This window comes from Corylus avellana, chromosome ca5 (genome assembly GCF_901000735.1).
Source record: "Corylus avellana chromosome ca5, CavTom2PMs-1.0".
NCBI lineage: Eukaryota > Viridiplantae > Streptophyta > Magnoliopsida > Fagales > Betulaceae > Corylus > Corylus avellana.
This window is the reverse complement of record NC_081545.1, coordinates 7446884-7465836: the sequence shown is the minus strand read 5'-3', so window position 1 is coordinate 7465836 and position 18953 is coordinate 7446884. Positions and strand designations below refer to the sequence as shown.

Genomic DNA, 18953 nt, shown 5'->3' with positions numbered 1-18953 from the left:
ATTTGAAAACAAGCAACGTTCTGTTGGATGAGGAGATGAACCCCAAGATTTCTGACTTCGGCTTGGCAAGGATATTTGGAGGTAAACAAACCGAGGGAAGCACGACCAGGGTAGTTGGGACATAGTAAGTTTCAATGTAGATGGTTAATTAATCTCCAAAGCTGATTGTTTAGACTTTTGTATGACATTTTTCACTTCCATCAACTGCATTCCCTAATCCACTAACTAATTGAAAATTTGTTGTCGTGCAGTGGCTACATGTCTCCTGAATATGCATTAGATGGGTTTTTCTCGGTCAAATCTGATGCCTTCAGCTTTGGTGTAGTTGTACTTGAGGTTATCAGTGGGAAAAGGAACACAGGATTTTTCCACTCAGAACAAGCTTTGATCAGTCTTCTAGGCTATGTAAGTGTGTTGAATTGTTTAATACATAGTTATGCTTTCATCATTTTGTGCTTCATGCCAATTTCGATTTTGAAACTGTCCCAGACATGGAAATTGTGGAAAGAAGACAAGGCATTGGATTTAATGGACCAGACATTAGGTGAAAGTTGCAACACAAATGAGTTTTTGAGGTGTGTTAATGTTGGGCTCTTATGTGTACAAGAAGACCCCAGTGATCGTCCCACTATGTCGAATGCTGTTTTCATGCTTGGGAGTGAAACTGCAACTCTCCCGACTCCTAAACAACCAGCCTTTGTTGTAAGGAGATCCCTTTCTTCTAGTAAACCAGAAAGCTTAAATGAATTAACAGCTTCCATAGAAGAAGGTCGATGAAGATGGAGGTTCTCATGAGTCTTGTTTTCTCTTTACCAATTTGTATTACTTCATATTGTGGTTCTTAAAACAAAGTTTGAATGAATTGACTTTGGCGGGATACCAAAACCGACAATAAAGATCTCTAATCAAAAGACATTTGCTATGCTATGTATCAAGATACAAAACAACATTTAAAGTTACAAGTGAGATTACATCATTTTTATTTGACATAATTATCCGAAGGCATTCTGTTCCTATATTTGAATTTGATGTATTTATGGCGCCCACTTTTGATGCAGCGTGACTTAGTGGGCTACAACGAATAACAACATTAAGCAGTGGATAAATACTTTTAGATCTAGATTCTATCAATGATCTAAGAAATCTTCTTGACAAAAGCTAGATACTCTCTAGGTTTTGAGGGAAAACAAAGAAGAAACTCAACTCTAGGTAATTCTTATTACACAAACTCAATAATAATCCAAATCTACCTTTCTGGAGGCTATAAGCATGTATTTATAGCCCAAAGACTCATAAACCTAATTAAACTACGAATTAGAGTCCTTATTGCAATTCTAGGCTTCAAATCCTAAATAAACACATAAATACGAAATTAAATGAATTAAAACTCTACGGTGTCTATTCGAATGGGACTTTTGGCTGTCCGGACGGCCACGTACGTAAAACGTGAAAAACAATAAAAATCTACGAAGCTCGTCCGGACGGCCTTAATTATGCTCCATCCAGAAGGCTTCCCACATAAAGCCTAAAAACCAGCAATTAACATAGGTGCCGATCTACATTAACATCTCTTTCTTTGAATGTATTAGTTGATAAGCTGCATGCCTGTCTTCCATCTTGATCTTCAGCACTATCAGTTACTACAACTACCATATCTTGAGCTTTGTTCTTACATCTGCAAGATCGCATGCCACATAAGAGGATTTTTCTTGAGTTGCTGGTTGAAGTGCTGCACCCTTATCTGCAGAGTGTGTGCCTCATCTATTTGTTTAATAGCCCCCCTGAAACCTCAATTGAAGGGGGGGAGTAACAACCTGCAACTTGGACTTCAGAAAGGTAAACCGAGCAGAGGATAAGCCTTTAATGAACATGTTTGCAACTTGGTCAAGAATAGAGATAAAACGTAACACCTCGGTCTCGTATGGGAAGATGAAGAGTATACCACATTGAGTGGCTAGTTTATAAAGATAGTCATGAGTATTAAGTCTTACATTGGCTAATTATTAGGTTAAACTGTGCTTTATAAGGAATTTTAGGAAAGCTCCAAATTGATTCGTCATTTTAGGATGATGGCGTAGATGTGACTAGCGTTTTTTCCTAGGTGGTTACAAATTGATGCAGCATGACTTAGTTGGCTGCAAAGAAGAACAACAATAAAAAACAGATATGTTTTTCTAGATCTTGATATGATCAAAGAATCTAAGAAATCTTCTCTAAACCCTAGATACTCTCTAGGGTTTGAAGGAAAATCATGAAGAAACTCAACTCTAAGACTTATTATTGAACAAAACTCACATATAAACCAAATCTATGTTCTAGGGTCTATAAAACATGTATTTAGAGGCCCTCAAACCCTAAACCTAAAATCAATATGAATTAAAGTCGGAATTTAACATATTTAACAAAAGCTTAGACTCTTTCTTATTTGAGTTAGATTTGCGGTGTTGAAAATCTAACTCAAATATCTACAAAGTTATGTTTCACAAAAGTTTACTAATTCTGATGTTTATTAGGTCAAAATAGCCTCCGTTCGCAGGCCGTTTCCTGAAGAGGCCTGTTTGAATGACCTGCGAACAGCGGCTATTTTGACCTAATAAACATCAGAATTAGTAAACTTTTGTGAAACATGATTTTGTAGATATTTGAGTTAGATTTTCAGCACCGCAAATCTTGCTCCAATCCAAGGTCCGAAACTCTAGATATCGCCTTTTGTAGAACTTGTCAGGTGCTAATTTCCCCTACATCATCGCCATTCTTTATGGAATCCTTAGCCTTCCGGTCTACATTACAAATGGTATCAGAGCTTCCTAATAACGCTAAGCCATATGGTACTGGAGCACTACATCATGTGGTCCCGAGGATGTTAGGAGTTTAAGAGGGAGAGTTTATAATATTCCAGTCTCATATTGGGAAGATGAGAAGTAGTCCATATATAGTGAGTGTTTTATAAATATAGTCATGAACACTAAGTCTGACGTAGTGGAAGACTAAGTAACCACAATTAGAAGAAACTCCATTGAGTATTTGAGAGAAAATTCTCTGATTTGATAATGATTCAATTGATTCTCCATTTTACATTACAAATTAGTCTATTTATAGAAGAGAAATACTTGTAGAGAAAATAAACCTAACTAGCAATAGTAAGCCTAATCCTAATAAAGAAAGGCAAATAATTAAAGCAAATCTAATCTTATTAAGGACATGAAATAAAGTTCCAATAAAAGAAAATATATTATAAATAAAATCCGAATAAAATAAAATATATAAGATCATAATATAAAATTGATAATCATCGGGAATCGTGACAATCTTTCATTCTATACTTCCATTGTATGATGAGAAGAAGTAAAATTCTGATCAAACGGTGATGCTCCAATATTATTTTTGATATTTTTTTTATTTTTCGTTTTTACTGAAAATAAGGGTATATATCATCCTATATCAGACACCTCCACTTGAAAAAAAAAAAAAAACAAAAGGTCATTGAGTTTTCTTTGGGACATTGCACGCGTGGCTCCTCCGAATAAAGGTACTTTGAGAAATCTATGTAGATAGCAACAAGACACGACTTTTCATTTTTGTCTCATTCCATAAAAAATGTCTCCAACTATTTCTTTTTGAATGTCATCTTCAACTCCACCTTTTTCTTCAAAAGACTCACTGTTGATCTTTATTTCTGTGATGATTGTGATGAGTTGCACCTGTGTTAGAGGATGTGGTGGTTGTTCTTCCATTGGTGCATTCGTTTTTGGAACCAATGGTTGGGGCTGCACATATTTTTTCTATGACGACAACTCCACTTTTTCAACTAACTTAACAACCTCCATATCTTTTACAGCATAATTAATATTCTCTACATAGACGGAGTGTCTATTTGGAGATTCATGAATACAGTTACGGACAGGTCAAATGCGACTTACGTCATTGTCAAGGTGCTTGTCAACATAAGGATATTAAGCGGGTTTCCTTTGGATGCCATAGTCATCTTGGGCATCCCTGTGATTCCAAAGGGGACCCATATGCATGCCTTCTAACATCTTCCAAAACTGGTGCATCTTCTGTTGCCAATGGTGGGGTCAATTTTTTAAATTTGAACAAAAATTAATTAAAATTAGAAAAATGTTTGGTTTTCATGTTTTGTCCATCATTGAATCTGTAGGATTCACGTATGGGTCTACAAATTTAATTGTGGATTAAAAAAACAAAAAAACCAAAAAGAGGCGTAAAATAGTTTATAAATGTAGGGAGACCCTTTCCCCAATTCAATTAAAAAAAAAAAAAAAGGGGTAGGAGTAATGGGGAGGAGGCAAGCTTCCATGGCTTTTGTTTCAAAGAAGCTTTTTTCAGAGAAAGCTTAGAGAAAATGATTTGAGGATTAGGAATTTATCACTAACCTTAACATGTGTCCAACTTCTCAGCTCTCATAATATTTTTATTTTTTTATCATAGTATTAGAAAACCGAGTGCTAAAAAAAAGTATTAGAAAACTAAACACACATGCGTTTATAATTGAAGTCTGGGCCGTTTATAACTGAAAAGTAAATCATTGAATGAACTGCAATATTAAACAAAGCGTTTGGTAAAAAACAAAGACTTGAACAGTGTGCCACTTGTAATGTTAAATAAAACGCAACACAACTTTTTAAGTTGCACAAACCGTTTTGGTCCGAAATATAGAAGAATATTGTTTTTGTGTTTTCTGCACATTCAATCGTATGGAAGTGTTTCTTATTTATAATAATAAAGAGATTGTTTTGTTTACAAGATCAATAACTGATAGAAACCTAATCCAAAATTGTCTTTGAGAAGTAATTCACTTCAGTTCTTGTTCCTGCAAGAGTTGCTGTTTGAGCAAGGTCCTTTGTCATTATCTTTATCACAATCAGTTGTTTGTGATTTATCTGTTCCAATGCGCCCCCTCAAACTCGACGTGGGCATGCTAACGTTGAGGTTGGATTTTTGCACCAGGAACTTCTGTGAAACTAAAGGTTTGGTAAGGATGTCAGCTATTTGGTCTTTCCCTGAGATGAAATGAATGTCAAGTTCCTTGGCAGCCACTAAGTCACGAACAAAATGATAGTCGATGGCAATATGTTTTGTTTCTTGCATGAAACATGGGATTGGAGGAGAGATATGTGGCTCCGATATTGTCGCAATGTAAGATCCAAGGATGTTGGAAATGCTAACCAAGTTCACGAAGAAGCGCTTGAATCCATACCAATTCGGATGAGGCATTTGCTAAGGCTTTATACTTAGATTCGGTGCTAGATCTTGACACCATGGGCTGCTTTTCCGAACTCCATGAGAGTAGATTTTTGCCGAGAAAGGTACAATATCCAAAAGATGATTGACGATCATAGGGCCATCCCGCCCAGTTAGAGTCTGAATATGATATGAGAGAATGTGAAGATGAGCGATATATTGAGAATATATGATCACTTGTGAACTTTAAGTAACGCAGGATGCGCTTGACTGCTGTCCAATGGGTGTCTCGGGGTTTCTGCATGAATTGTGATACCTTGTTTATGACAAATGACAAATTTGGCTGTGTGAGAGATAGATACTGAAGAGAGCCCACTGTGCAACGATATAATGAGGGATCAGTGATTGTGGGTCCATCAAACTTGCTTAAAGGGGAAGAAGTTGACATTGGCGATGATATAGGCTTGGCAAACATCATGTTTGTTTTTGTAAGCAGATCATGTATGTATCGTTGTTGAGAGAGATGAAGAGCATTGATGTGGTATTTTTGTGACCAAAAATATCAATTATAAAAATAATCACTCGCAATAGGACGAATCTTTGTAGGATACGGCTATAGAGAGGGTGTCGAACCTCAAGGACTACAGGGGTTTAATTATCAAAATTAAAAGATCAAAGTTAACTTAATTAAAAGGGGTTTTGATTTGATTTGCTTAAAAACTAAAGTGCATGAAAATAAAAGAGATTTAAAATAAGAAAGAGAGTAGGGTATTGACTTCACCTCTATCCGCACAACAATGGTTAATCATAATTAATCCCATAAATTCATTCTATGCATGTTATAAATAAACAAGAAACTACCTTATTAAAGAATAAACATAATCTATCTTCGGTTGGCACGGATCGTCCACCTAACCACTAAGACGCGGTACGACCCGTCTTCCTTAGGTATAAATTATCAAATTCTATAACAGGATACATACAATCAATGAATAAGTGTAACCCATCTTTGGTTGGCACCGACTGTCTACCTAAATTACACTAAACTAGGGTGTAGTACAGTCTGTCTTCCCTAGGCATGGCCTATCAAATCCTATTGATCATATGTCAATTAAACCCATTGTATAACCATCATCCTCATAATCACAGAAAACAAGAATGATTTGAGATCAATAAAAGTAAAATACTTTCTAAGACAAGAGAAGAATTTCACAAATATTGATTTTGGAATTTAAGAACAATTGCATTTAATAATTAAGAACATAAATCAATTGTAGCAATCCTCATAATTATACAATCAACATGCATAAATTAAAAATCTAGAAATTAAATACAATCAAACCATTGTGCTTGGATAGGGTTACATCAACACCCTATTACAGAATTAGCCGCTCATCGGGGTGCTAGGATGGCCTCCTGCCATGGATTATCTCCTCTTCAACTTGTCAAGCCTCCAAGAAGATTTTTGTATCTAAAACTAAGCACACCTTCTCTTGAAGGTTAAGAGTCTATTTATAGGGAGAAAGCCAGTCCTAGAAGCCCTAGGAAACCTAGAAATTTTGGAGATTTAAGTCCAAGTCCAATTAGGATAAAGAAAACCTAAGTCCAAATCGGAATATGATTTGCCCAGAATTGCATTCCTATCTTGCAGGGCGATTTTGGCATTGCGGCGCTCCGAATTAGGAAAATTCTATTTCACAATGATTTGTATCAATTTGAGTTAGCTTTCCAGTGCCACTTGAATCACCTCAATCGGATATTTGAACTGAAAGTTATGGCTAAAATACCGAGACGTATGCAGAATCCAAATTTGAATCCAATCCGATTTTGACTCCAATTTGAGAAATTCCGAATTAATCATTTTCTTTATTTGATTAAACTTAACCATGATTGGTTAAGTTTAACCATATCTTCTAGGTCTTCTCAAAGTGTGCTTTTAAGCCCAAAATCAATGGAATTAATTGCATCTTGATTTATAACCTGAAAACAGAAAAACAAAACAAAATCAAACAAATAACAATGCTAAGGAATTAACATATGTAAATTAAGGGGCTTGAATGTGCAACATTCGATGCTTATCACACCTCCAAACTTACATATTGCTAGTCCCTTAGCAATACAAAACAGAAAATAAACTGAAAAACAAAAAGATAAATCCATCTTTCGTGGGATATACGATTGCATTTAACGTATGCAACAAGCCTTTTAAACCCCTAGGAATTCCCTAGTGGACGAGTGAAGTCTCTTGAGGGTTTTCCAGAAATGATACCCACAAACATCATGCAAGTGTTCATATTATCCAAAACTTAAGGTATCACTCAAAACGATGATTTTTTATTCATTAGCAAGCTTAAAAAGATAAACTCCATCTTCACAATGAATTGGAATTTTAAAATTTAATTACTTACAAAAGACATGCTAAGGTATCACAAGTTCGAAACAATGTAAGGTGAACTAGCACATAAATATGAAGCTTCCAAGTATTTCCAATGTGCAATGTCTCTATATCTCAAAGTTTACTGAAATCCCTATTAGGAAGAACAACAATGGCATATTTTTTTATTTTTTATTTTTTATTATTATTTTTTTTTTTTCAGGTTGTACAATGTTCGATTCCCTTAAGCTTTCTAATTAACCCATGTAACGAGTGTTAAGTCAATGACTCCCAAACCAGATGGTTTTAGGGCATTAGGTGTAAAGACACCCCTAGGACTTACTAACTCGAGTTAAAAAAGCTACGAAACCAAACTAACCATGACATCAATCAAATCAAAATTTTTCACCTTTTGACGTGAACACTCAATGCTTTGAGGCAAGAAGCCCAGTTACTTAGTGAAAAGCTTATCAATGATTTCTTTTTCTTTTTTTCTTTTTTATTTTTTTTTTATCACATATGTATATGCCAGAGTATCCATCTAATAAATCTTCCAGTTTCACCCAAGATATAGAAACACACACATCAGACTTCATGTTATACCACACAAATTATGTGCTAATGTGCTTGTGTAAGAGTAGATCAAACATGTGGATTCTCAACTGTTCTAAGCAAGTAACCAAACTAAAAAAAAAAAAATTCAATTATCAGATCATGTGTTCAAAATTTTAAGCTCGCCAATAAAATCAAATCACAATTTTTACGATCAACCAAAATTTTAAGACAAACATGAACATGCATATATTCGTTTTCTTTTTATTTTTCACAAATAAAAATAAAATAAAATTGGAACAAAGTGTGTGTAAAGTGCCCCCCATACCCCCAAACTTAAATTACACATTGTCCCCAATGTGTGTATAATATGGAAAGAATTTACTCGAGAGATGGACGAACTGTTTGAAATAGCATGGCTTATTGCACACCCCCAAACTTGAATTGAAGCACACTTGTCCCTGAAAAACAAAGTGATACTTCAACCAAATACCAATCAAGTGCACACATTGTTGTAAAAATATAATCAAATAATGAAGCAACAATGCATAAAATAAACCTGGATGGAGATCATGTACCCTGGTGAAGTGAGGTTCAAGTACACAGGGTCTGCACTCGATCCTATGAAACTGACTCATCTAGTCAAAATATATGGAATCTGCCAAGTCAACGGAATCCATATCCTTGATGTACGCAGTGTTCTCTGACCTTTAAGTTTAAATTTGAAGCACCAATCTTTTCTTCTCTTAGACCAAAGAGAATAAATTTTACCCACAAATAGGTAATTCCATATGTCAGCATATCGAGGTAGATCCTTCTGAGTATTTCCAAACAATTTCTCATCCGAAAAGGAATCATGAATTGGAATAAAATGGGGAGAATACTTGGGGAGTTTTTCTACCTCGATGGTCTCTTTTTCCTCGTCTAACTGCCCTAACAGACTACCCTCCTGGCCTCTTGGTAAGTCATAAGAAATAATGACTGGGATAGTGTCATCTGTCCCTAAAAATGAAGATTTCAGATTACCTGGAACAGGGGCTCGGGGCTCATATCGCATCTCGGGAATAGGAGGTGATGGTGAAGAAGCCTCAGTGCTCGCTTCCTTGCTTTTTTCCCGAGGTAGATCCTGTGGGACCTCAATTTGCTCCTCCTTCCTTTCTTCCACGTGGTTTCCGACCACCTCTCCACTCCTTAGTGTGGTGATAGCTTGCTCATGACACAAAGTACTCTCTTCCTCCATGTAGTTTTCATCAGGAATGGCCACCGGGTGACTTTGAAGCTCTTCTTCTTCCATCCTATTGAGGTGGTTGATGATTTGTTCAACATGAGCTTCCATCCTAGCGTCTATCTCGGCGAAGAATTGAGGAGTATAAAGTTCCTGTTGAGATTTCACCGTCTGCTTTATCTCACCCGTTAGCTCACTTATCATTTTTAGTATCTGAGCCTCAAAATTAGAATCTGAGGGAGGTGGTGCGGCCTGGTATATCTGTTGTGGAGTTGCTTGATATTGTGGAGAATAGGATTGATCATTGAATTGCGGATATGCCTGATGGTACAGTTCATGACGTTGTGGAGCATAATTCCTAGGAGGTTAAGCTTGCCACGAGAGATTAGACTGGTTGCTCCATGCCGGGTTATGGGGATCAAAATAATGGCCATTCCCCGGTCTAGAGAACGGTCTGTTCATATGCTCATAAGAATAATTAGAAAATTGTCCCGATGTAGGACAATCTCTAACGTGATGATAAGGACTATAGCAATATGAACATGGTCCATGAGGTGTTGGAATGCCTCCCCACATGAACTAAACAAATAGAATTAACATAAAATAACAATAGAAAAATAAAAATAAATAAAAATAAAAACTCACAAACAGCCTTAGATGCACTTAGGGTTTTGGATGCAGGTTGCCGCAAGTGCACTCGATCGCACGGCAAGGTGCGCTCGAGCGTACTGCCGCAGATGGGTGTGAGCGCAGAATAAGAGGGCTCGAGCGCTGCTGACTTGGTTCCTGTTGGAAGGCGTCTGTGCGCTTGATCGCACACGACCTGCGCTCGATCGCAGTCACAGAGAAGGCAGCTTACGGACCTGTTTGCAAATTCTAAAAAAAATAAAAACCAAAACACAAAATAGAATTAAAATTAGCAACTTAAAACAGAAAAATAAATCATTAAGCTAAATTTAATCTCTAAATTTAGATAATGAAACCGTTAAGCAGTCCCCGGCAACGGCGCCAAAAATTGATGTGGTATTTTTGTGACAAAAAATATCAATTATAAAAATAACCACTCGCAATAGGACGAATCTTTGTAGGATACGGCTATAGAGAGGGTGTCGAACCTCAAGGACTGCAAGGGTTTAATTATCAAAATTAAAAGATCAAAGTTAACTTAATTAAAAGGGGTTTTGATTTGATTTGCTTAAAAACTAAAATGCATGAAAATAAAAGAGATTTAAAATAAGAGAGAGAGAGTAGGGTATTGACTTCACCTCTATCCGCACAACAATTGTTAATCATAATTAATCTCATAAATTCATTTTTATGCATGTTATAAATAAACAAGAAACTACCTTATTAAAGAATAAGCATAATCTATCTTCGGTTGGCACGGATCGTCCACCTAACCACTAAGACGCGGTACAACCCGTCTTCCCTAGATATAAATTATCAAATTCTATAACAGGATACATACAATCAATGAATAAGTATAACCCATCTTTGGTTGGCACAGACTTTCTACCTAAATTACACTAAACTAGGGTATAGTACAATCCGTCTTCCCTAGGCATGGCCTATCAAATCCTATTGATCATATGTCAATTAAACCCATTGTATAATCATCATCCTCATAATCACAGAAAACAAGAATGATTTGAGATCAATAAAAGTAAAATACTTTCTAAGACAAGAGAAGAATTTCACAAATATTGATTTTGGAATTTAAGAACAATTGCATTTAATAATTAAGAACATAAATCAATTGTAGCAATCCTCATAATTATACAGTCAACATGCATAAATTGAAAATCTAGAAATTAAATACAATCAAACCATTGTGCTTAGATAGGGTTACATCAACACCCCACGAAGGGGTTTAGCCGCTCATGATCTCCTAAGCTACACAGATTATTTTACTGAATTTTGCTCTCAGAGGCGGTGTATTTTTTCTCAATACTTAGAGGCCTATTTATAGGGCTTAGGAGAGTCCTAGAAGCCCTAGTAATCCTATAGATTTCGGAGATTTAAGTCCAAGTCCAATTAGGATAAAGAAAACCTAAGTCCAAATCGGAATAGGATTCGCCCAAAATTGCGTTCCTATCTTGCGGGGCGATTTTGGCATTGCGGCACTCCGAATTAGGAAACTGCTATTTCACAATAATTTGTATAAATTTGAGTTAGCTTTCCAGTACCGCTTTAATCACCTCAATCGGATATTTGAGCCGAAAGTTATGGCTAAAATACCGAGACATATGCAGAATCCAAATTTGAATCCAATCCGATTTTGACTCAAATTTGAGAAATTCCGAATTAATCTCTTCCTTTATTTGATTAAACTTAACTACAACATATAGGTCGTCTGTTATGATTGGCTAAGCTTAATCATCTCAAAGTGTGCTTTCAAGCCCAAAATTAATGGAATTAATTGCATCTTTATTTATAACCTGAAAACACGAAAACAACACAAAATCAAACAAATAACAACGCTAAGGAATTAACATATGCAAATTAAGGAGCTTGAATGTGCAACAGTCGACGCTTATCACACCCCCAAACTTACATATTGCTAGTCCCTTAGCAATACAAAACAGAAAATAAACTGAAAAAACAAAAAGATAAGTCCATCTTTCGTGGGATGTACGATTGCATTTAGCATATGCAATAAGCCTTTTAAACCCCTAGGCATTCCCTAGAGGACGAGTGAAGTCTCGTGAGGGTTTTCTAGGAATGATACCCACAAACATTGTCATCATTATGTCATTCAAAAAGATAAAGCGTCACAAAAATAATGGTTCTCATTCATTAGCAAGCTTAGAATTATAAATTCCATCTTCAAAATTCCAAGGAATTACAAGTCAAATCACTTAACAATGGCAGATTGAGATACAACCAGTTTCAATTTGTGCAAAGTGAACTAACACCTAATCATGAGGCTTCAAAATAATTCCAATATAAATGAATCAACATCTCAGAATTCATTGGACTTCATATCAAATGAAACAACTAAGGCATAATTTTTTTTTTCTTTTTTTTTTTTTTTTTGGTAGGCTTTGCAATGCTTAGCTCCCTTAAGCTTTCTAATTCACCCATGTATCGAGTGTTAGGCCAATGACTCCCAAACCAAATGGCTTTAGGGCACTAGGTGTGAAGACCCCATAAGGACTTACTAACTCGAGTCAAAAAGGCTACGAAGCTAAGCTAGCCATTTTATTAATCAACCCAAAAAATTTCACTTTTTGACGCGAACACTCACTGCTTAATGAGGCAAGAGTTCCGGTTACTCAGTGAAAAATTCAAACTTGATTTTTTTGTTTTTTTTGTTTTTATTTTTTTTCTTTGTTTTATACCATGCCAAAGTTATTCACCAAATATGTCACCCAACAGAATTCAAGATATTGAAATCAAACATAATTGGTTTCAAAATTTATACCTCACAGACATGTGCTAGTGTGCTCAAGATAGATTTAAATTGAAACAAGAAGCATCTCATGTTGCCAAAAGTAAGTAACAAGACTTAAAATCCCTAAGTCATATGATCATGTGTTTATAACTTTAAGCCTATCAATGAAATTTAAACCAAAATCAAAGCTCAACCATATGCTTAAGAATGACATAACAACAGAAATGGACCGTGTTTTGTTTTTGCATACCCCCAAACTTGAATCATACATTGTCTCCAATGTATGTATAGAACTAAAGAATAAGATCAAGAGTACAGAAATACCTGAATGAGCAGATGTGGGCATATACCCCCAAACTTGAATGCAAAAACACATGTCCTAAAAATAAAGTGATACTCCAACCAAATACCAATCAAGTGCACACATTGTTGTAAAAAGATAAACAAAGAATGAAACAACAATGGATAAAATAAACCTGGATGGAGATCATATGCCCTGGTGGAGTGGAGGGTCAAGCGCACAGGGCCTGCCCTTGATCCTAGGAGGTATTTCTCAATGTAAGTCCGAGTCCCGAAGGATCTTACCTCGATCCTTCAAAAGTCCAATCAAACTCTTCCATCCCTTCTTCTTTATGATCATGTAGCACTCCACAAAGAAGAGGATTCTTCTTAACATCCCAGAATTGCCTCTCCCAGCGAATAGGTCTTGATGCTCCCCATGACGATGTTCAGGGTGTTTGTCCCGAACTGGTTTCATGATCAACCTCTTATCTCTATGGGAGTTCTCAAAAACTGGGGTAGCTAGGGAATTTGCCAAAAAAAATTTATACCCCAATGAAATCAACTTCAGCAACCTTTGAATGAAATATGTCCCCTGTGGGGTTGTCATCAGGTGATGGAGTACTTGAAGTGAGAGGCATTGGCTCCGGTGGGTTGCTCCATGATGGGGCTCTAGATGGAGGATCAGGAGGTGGGTCTTCAACAGTTTCTCGAAGTCATCCAAGAAAAAACATGCATTCTGATCAGGCGCATTCTAGAAGGCATTGAAGATGTTCAATCTGATCTTCATATTCCCAAAAGAGATCTTCATTACTCCGGTCCGGCAATTGATGCCTGCATTGGCTGTGGCAAGGAAATGACGCCCAAGGATTACTGGAATCTGCTTCTCTGGATTTAAGACAGGTTCTGTGTCCGGAACTATAAAGTCAACTGGATAGTAGAACTTGTCCACCTTGATAATGACATCTTCCACAATCCCACGGGGTTTCTTGATCGAGCGGTCAGCCAATTGCAAGACAGTACTTGTCGGTTTCAATTCCCCTAGGCCCAGTTTCTGATATACCCAGTAAGGAAGCAAATTAACACCAGCTCCTAAGTCGAGGAGAGCTCTCTCAATCTCGGTGTTTCCGATGACGCATGAAATTGTAGGCGCTCCAGGGTCTTTGAACTTTGGAGGAGTGTTATGCTGAATCAGAGAGCTTACTTGCTCGGTGAGAATGACCTTCTTGGGAATGTGCTTCTGATTCTTCCTCTTTTGAGTGCACAGGTCCTTGAGAAATTTTGCATAGGCTGGAATTTGCTTGATGGCCTCAAGGAGTGGGATGTTGATTTGAACCTGCTTGAAGGTTTCCATCATGTCTTGTATCTTTTCTCCTTGTTTCCCAAAGTGGGAGGGTGCCTTGAGACGTTCTGGAAAGGGGGAATTAGGCTCATATGGTACCTCAGGAGTGGGGGTAGATGATGAAGATGCCTCGATGCTTACTTGTTTACCCTTGTCCTGATGCAGATTCTGCCGGGCCTCAATTTGCTCATCCTTCTTTTCTTCCACATGATTGTCAACCATTCTTCCACTTCGCAATGTGGTGACGACTTGAACTTGCTCCAGTTGAGATGTGCTTCCTTCTACCATGTATAGTCCCCTAGGGTTGGTCACTGGCTGACTTGGAAGTTGTCCTTCTTCCCACCTGTTGAGGGTATTGGCAAGTTGTCCGACTTGAGCTTCTAGCTTGGCAATGGAGTGGGTATGTGAGTTTACTCTTTCCTCTTGAGATTTGATTGACTGCTTTATCTCGCTGGTCAGCTCATTCACTGCTTTTAGAATCTGATCCTCAAAATTAGACTCTGATGGAGACTGGTAGTGCTGTTGTGGAGGCCGGTAAGTGGAATGAGGTTGGTAAGGCTGCCTGTTGGATTGAGCTTTATTGTATGGCCCTGGGGCTGAGTTGCCCGAATTTGAATTCTCCTGGGAGGAATTTGGATGATTTCTCCACCTGGGGTTGTAGGTATTGAAGTACTGATCATTACCCGGTCTAGAGAAAGCTGCATTAACCTGCTCATTTGCAATATTAGTATAATTTCCATTAACAGGACAGTTATTTACCTGATGCATAGGACTGGAACAGAATGAGCATGATTCAGTGTGTGCGTGAGCAGCATTAGGAGCAAAACCAGCAATCAACAGAACTTGGTCTAGCTTCTTGGAGATAGCTTCAACCACTTGGTAGGCCATGTTTGGGGAATGGCCGGCTTCATACAAACTCTTCGTCTTGGGTGCTTTAGGTGTTGGTGCCCTTCGTCTGGCGGAGACCTGCTGAAGAGAATTGTTACTCAAGTTTTGAAACATAGACCATGCTTCATCTTCGCTTTTCAACATGAATGTCCCCCCACATGATGCATCTACCATTTTTCTATTGGACTCGGTCAGGCCATCATAAAAACACTGCACTAGCTGCCATTTTGGGATAGCGTGGTGTGGACATGATCTAAGCAGGCTCTGTAGTCTATCCCAAGTCTCATGGAAATCCTCTCCCTCATACTGGGAGAAGGTAGCGATGACTCTCCTAGTATCATTGGTCATTCCTATGGGAAAATACTTCTTAAGAAATTCTTGCTGTAATTGAGCCCAAGAAGTAATAGAGTTAGGTGTTAAGGATTGAAACCAATGTTTGGCTTTTTCCTTGAGGGAGAAAGGAAAAAGACGCATCCTTAGGGCATCCTCAATGAATCCATTCATTTTAGTGGTATCACAAATTGCTTCAAAATTACTAAGGAAGTCATAAGGATTTTCAGTGCTAAGCCCTAGGAAAGAAGGTAAACTCCGTATAGTGCTGGGCTTAATTTCATAATGGGATGCCGTAATTTCTGGCAACCGGAGACATGTGGGAGTCGTGTAAGTGGTAGGAAGATAGTGATCTTGCAATGCTACGTGGTTACCGTCCCCCATGGTCTTAGTGGAACGTTCTTCTAGCAAATTAGAGTTCTTTTGGGATCTAATTTGTCTAAGAGTGCGTTCAATTTCAAGGTCGCAAGAAATTAATGGAAAAGATAAAGAATGACGACCTAGCATAAACTAAACAGAGATTTAAAAGAAAACAGAAAAGAAAAAAAAATAAAAAATAAAAAATTAAGGTCAAATAGAAAACAAACAAGCTCACAAACGGCCTTCGTGTGCACTTAGGGTTTGGATGCAGGATGCCGCAAGTGGGCTCGATCGCACGGTAGGGTGCGCTCGAGCGTACTACCGCAGATGGGTGTGAGCGCAGGAGTGGAGGGCTCGAGCGCTGATGGCTTGGATCCTTGTTGGAGTGCGTCTGTGCGCTCGATCACACGCGGGATACGCTCGATCGCAGTCACAGAGAAGGCAGTTGCAGACCTGTTTGCAAATTCTAAAATAAAAAATAAAAATCAAATACAAAACAGAATTAAAATTTGCAGAAAAATAAAATCATTGATGTGGTATTTTTGTGTCAAAAAAATATCAATAATAAAAATTACCACTCGCAATAGTACGAATCCTGTAGGATAGGTATATTGAGGGTGTCGAACCTCAAGGACTGCAGGGGTTTTATTATCAAAATTCGAAAGATTAAAATTAACTTAATTGAAAAGAGAATTGATTTGATTTTCTTTAAAACTAAAGTGCATGAAAATAAAAGATATTTAAAATAAGAGAGAGTGTAGGGTATTGACTTCACCTCTATCTGCACAACAATGGTTAATGATAATTAATCCCAGAAATTCATTCTATGCATGTTATAAATAAACAAGAAACTACCTTATTAAAGAATAAGCATAATCTATCTTCGGTTGGCACGAATCGTCCACCTAACCACTAAGATGCGGTACGACCCGTCTTTCCTAGGTATAAATTATCAAATTCTTTAACAGGATACATACAATCAATGAATAAGTGTAACCCATCTTCGGTTGGCACAGATTGTCTACCTAAATTACACTAAACTAGGGTGTAGTACAATCCGTCTGCCCTAGGCATGGCCTATCAAATCCTATTGATCATATGTCAATTAAACCCATTGTATAACCATCATCCTCATAATCACAGAAAACAAGAATGATTTGATTTCAGTAAAAGTAAAATACTTTCTAAGACAAGAGAAGAATTTCACAAATATTGATATTGAAATTAAGAACAATTGCATTTAATATGAAGAACATAAATGAATTGTAGCAATCCTCATAGTTATACAATCAACATGCATAAATTAAAAATCTAGAAATTAAATACAATCAAACCATTGTGCTTGGATAGGGTTACATCAACACCCTATTACAGAATTAGCCGCTCATCGGGGTGCTAGGATGGCCTCCTGCCATGGATTATCTCCTCTTCAACTTGTCAAGCCTCCAAGAAGATTTTTGTATCTAAAACTAAGCACACTTTCTCTTGAAGGTTAAGGGTCTATTTATAGGGAGAAAGCCAGTCCTAGAAGCCCTAGGAAACCTAGAAATTTCGGAGATTTAAGTCCAAGTCCAATTAGGATAAAGAAAACCTAAATCCAAATCGGAATAGGATTTGCCCAGAATTGCATTCCTATCTTGTGGGGCGATTTTGGCATTGCACCGTTCCGAATTAGGAAAATTATATTTCACAATGATTTGTATCAATTTGAGTTAGCTTTCCAGTGCCACTTGAATCACCTCAATCGGATATTTGAGCTGAAAGTTATGGTTAAAATACCGAGACGTATGCAGAATCCAAATTTGAATCCAATCCGATTTTGACTCCAATTTGAGAAATTCCGAATTAATCCTTTTCTTTATTTGATTAAACTTAACCATGATTGGTTAAGTTTAACCATATCTTCTAGGTCTTCTCAAAGTGTGCTTTTAAGCCCAAAATCAATGGAATTAATTGCATCTTGATTTATAACCTGAAAACAGAAAAACAGAACAAAATCAAACAAATAACAATGCTAAGGAATTAACATATGTAAATTAAGGAGCTTGAATGTGCAACATTCGACGCTTATCAAGCATCTTTTGTCCAAATTGCTTCAACACCTAAGAAGAAGTGCAATGGTCCAAGGTCTTTGATGGCAAAGGATACTTGCAGGTCAGCAATAAGTCTTGGAATAGCCGCTTGGTGGGAGCTCGTAATGATGATATTATCGACATATATTAAAACAAAGATAGTAACACCATTACATTTATAAATAAAGAAAGATGAGTCAGATTTTGAACCTTTGAACTTTAGTTCATGAAGTTGTGAACTCAATCGATCAACCCAGGCCCTTGGTGCCTGTTTTAAGCCATATAACGCTTTGTATAGTTTGCAAACTGAATTGGGGAAATTGGGATGTGTGAATCCTGGAGGTTGCAGCATATAGACGTTCTCCTTGATGACATAATGTAGGAATGCATTGCTAACATCAATTTGATGAATAACCCAATTTTGAGTGACGGCAATAGTAAGGACAGTGCGTATAGTGATAGGTTTCACAACGGGACTGTAAGTTTCATCAAAGTCGGCCCCTAGTTGTTGGTGGAATCCTTTGGCTACTAGCCAAGCCTTATATCTTTCAATGCTCCCATCAGCTTTTCGTTTGATTTGAAATACCCACTTTGAGCCAACAACATTCATTGAGGGAGAGAATGGTACCAAGGACCACGTACCATTTTTGAGGAGAGCATCAAACTCCTCATTCATTGCGTGACGCCAATTTGCATCCTTGGCTGCTGTAGTGTTGCAGGTTGGTTCAATGGCAACTGAACTTAAGGTGGTGGTGAATGCACTTGGTGGATACTTGATCATCCCTTTAGGGAGAGGGTTCGGCTTGAATATCTGATTTTGAGACCGAGTTGTCATTTCATGAGTACATGTGAGAGGAGCTGGCACTTGTTCATCTTTTGAGGTCGTAGATGAAGTTTGAGAATCACTTGCGGCAGAAGATGTGATGGTGGGGGTG

General features: G+C 37.4%; 1 protein-coding gene across 1 annotated transcript in view; it reads left to right on the top strand.

Moving 5' to 3' along the window:
• LOC132180768 (G-type lectin S-receptor-like serine/threonine-protein kinase At4g03230) overlaps positions 1 to 913 on the top strand; it is an 8348-nt gene extending 7435 nt beyond the window's left edge. The window contains exons 6-8 of the mRNA XM_059593708.1: positions 18 to 124; positions 252 to 405; positions 490 to 913. Of these exons, the coding sequence (XP_059449691.1) occupies positions 18 to 124; positions 252 to 405; positions 490 to 777 (549 nt within the window). The 3' untranslated portion in view covers positions 778 to 913. The remainder of the gene's footprint in view (positions 1 to 17; positions 125 to 251; positions 406 to 489) is intronic.
• Positions 914 to 18953: the final 18040 nt, after the last annotated feature.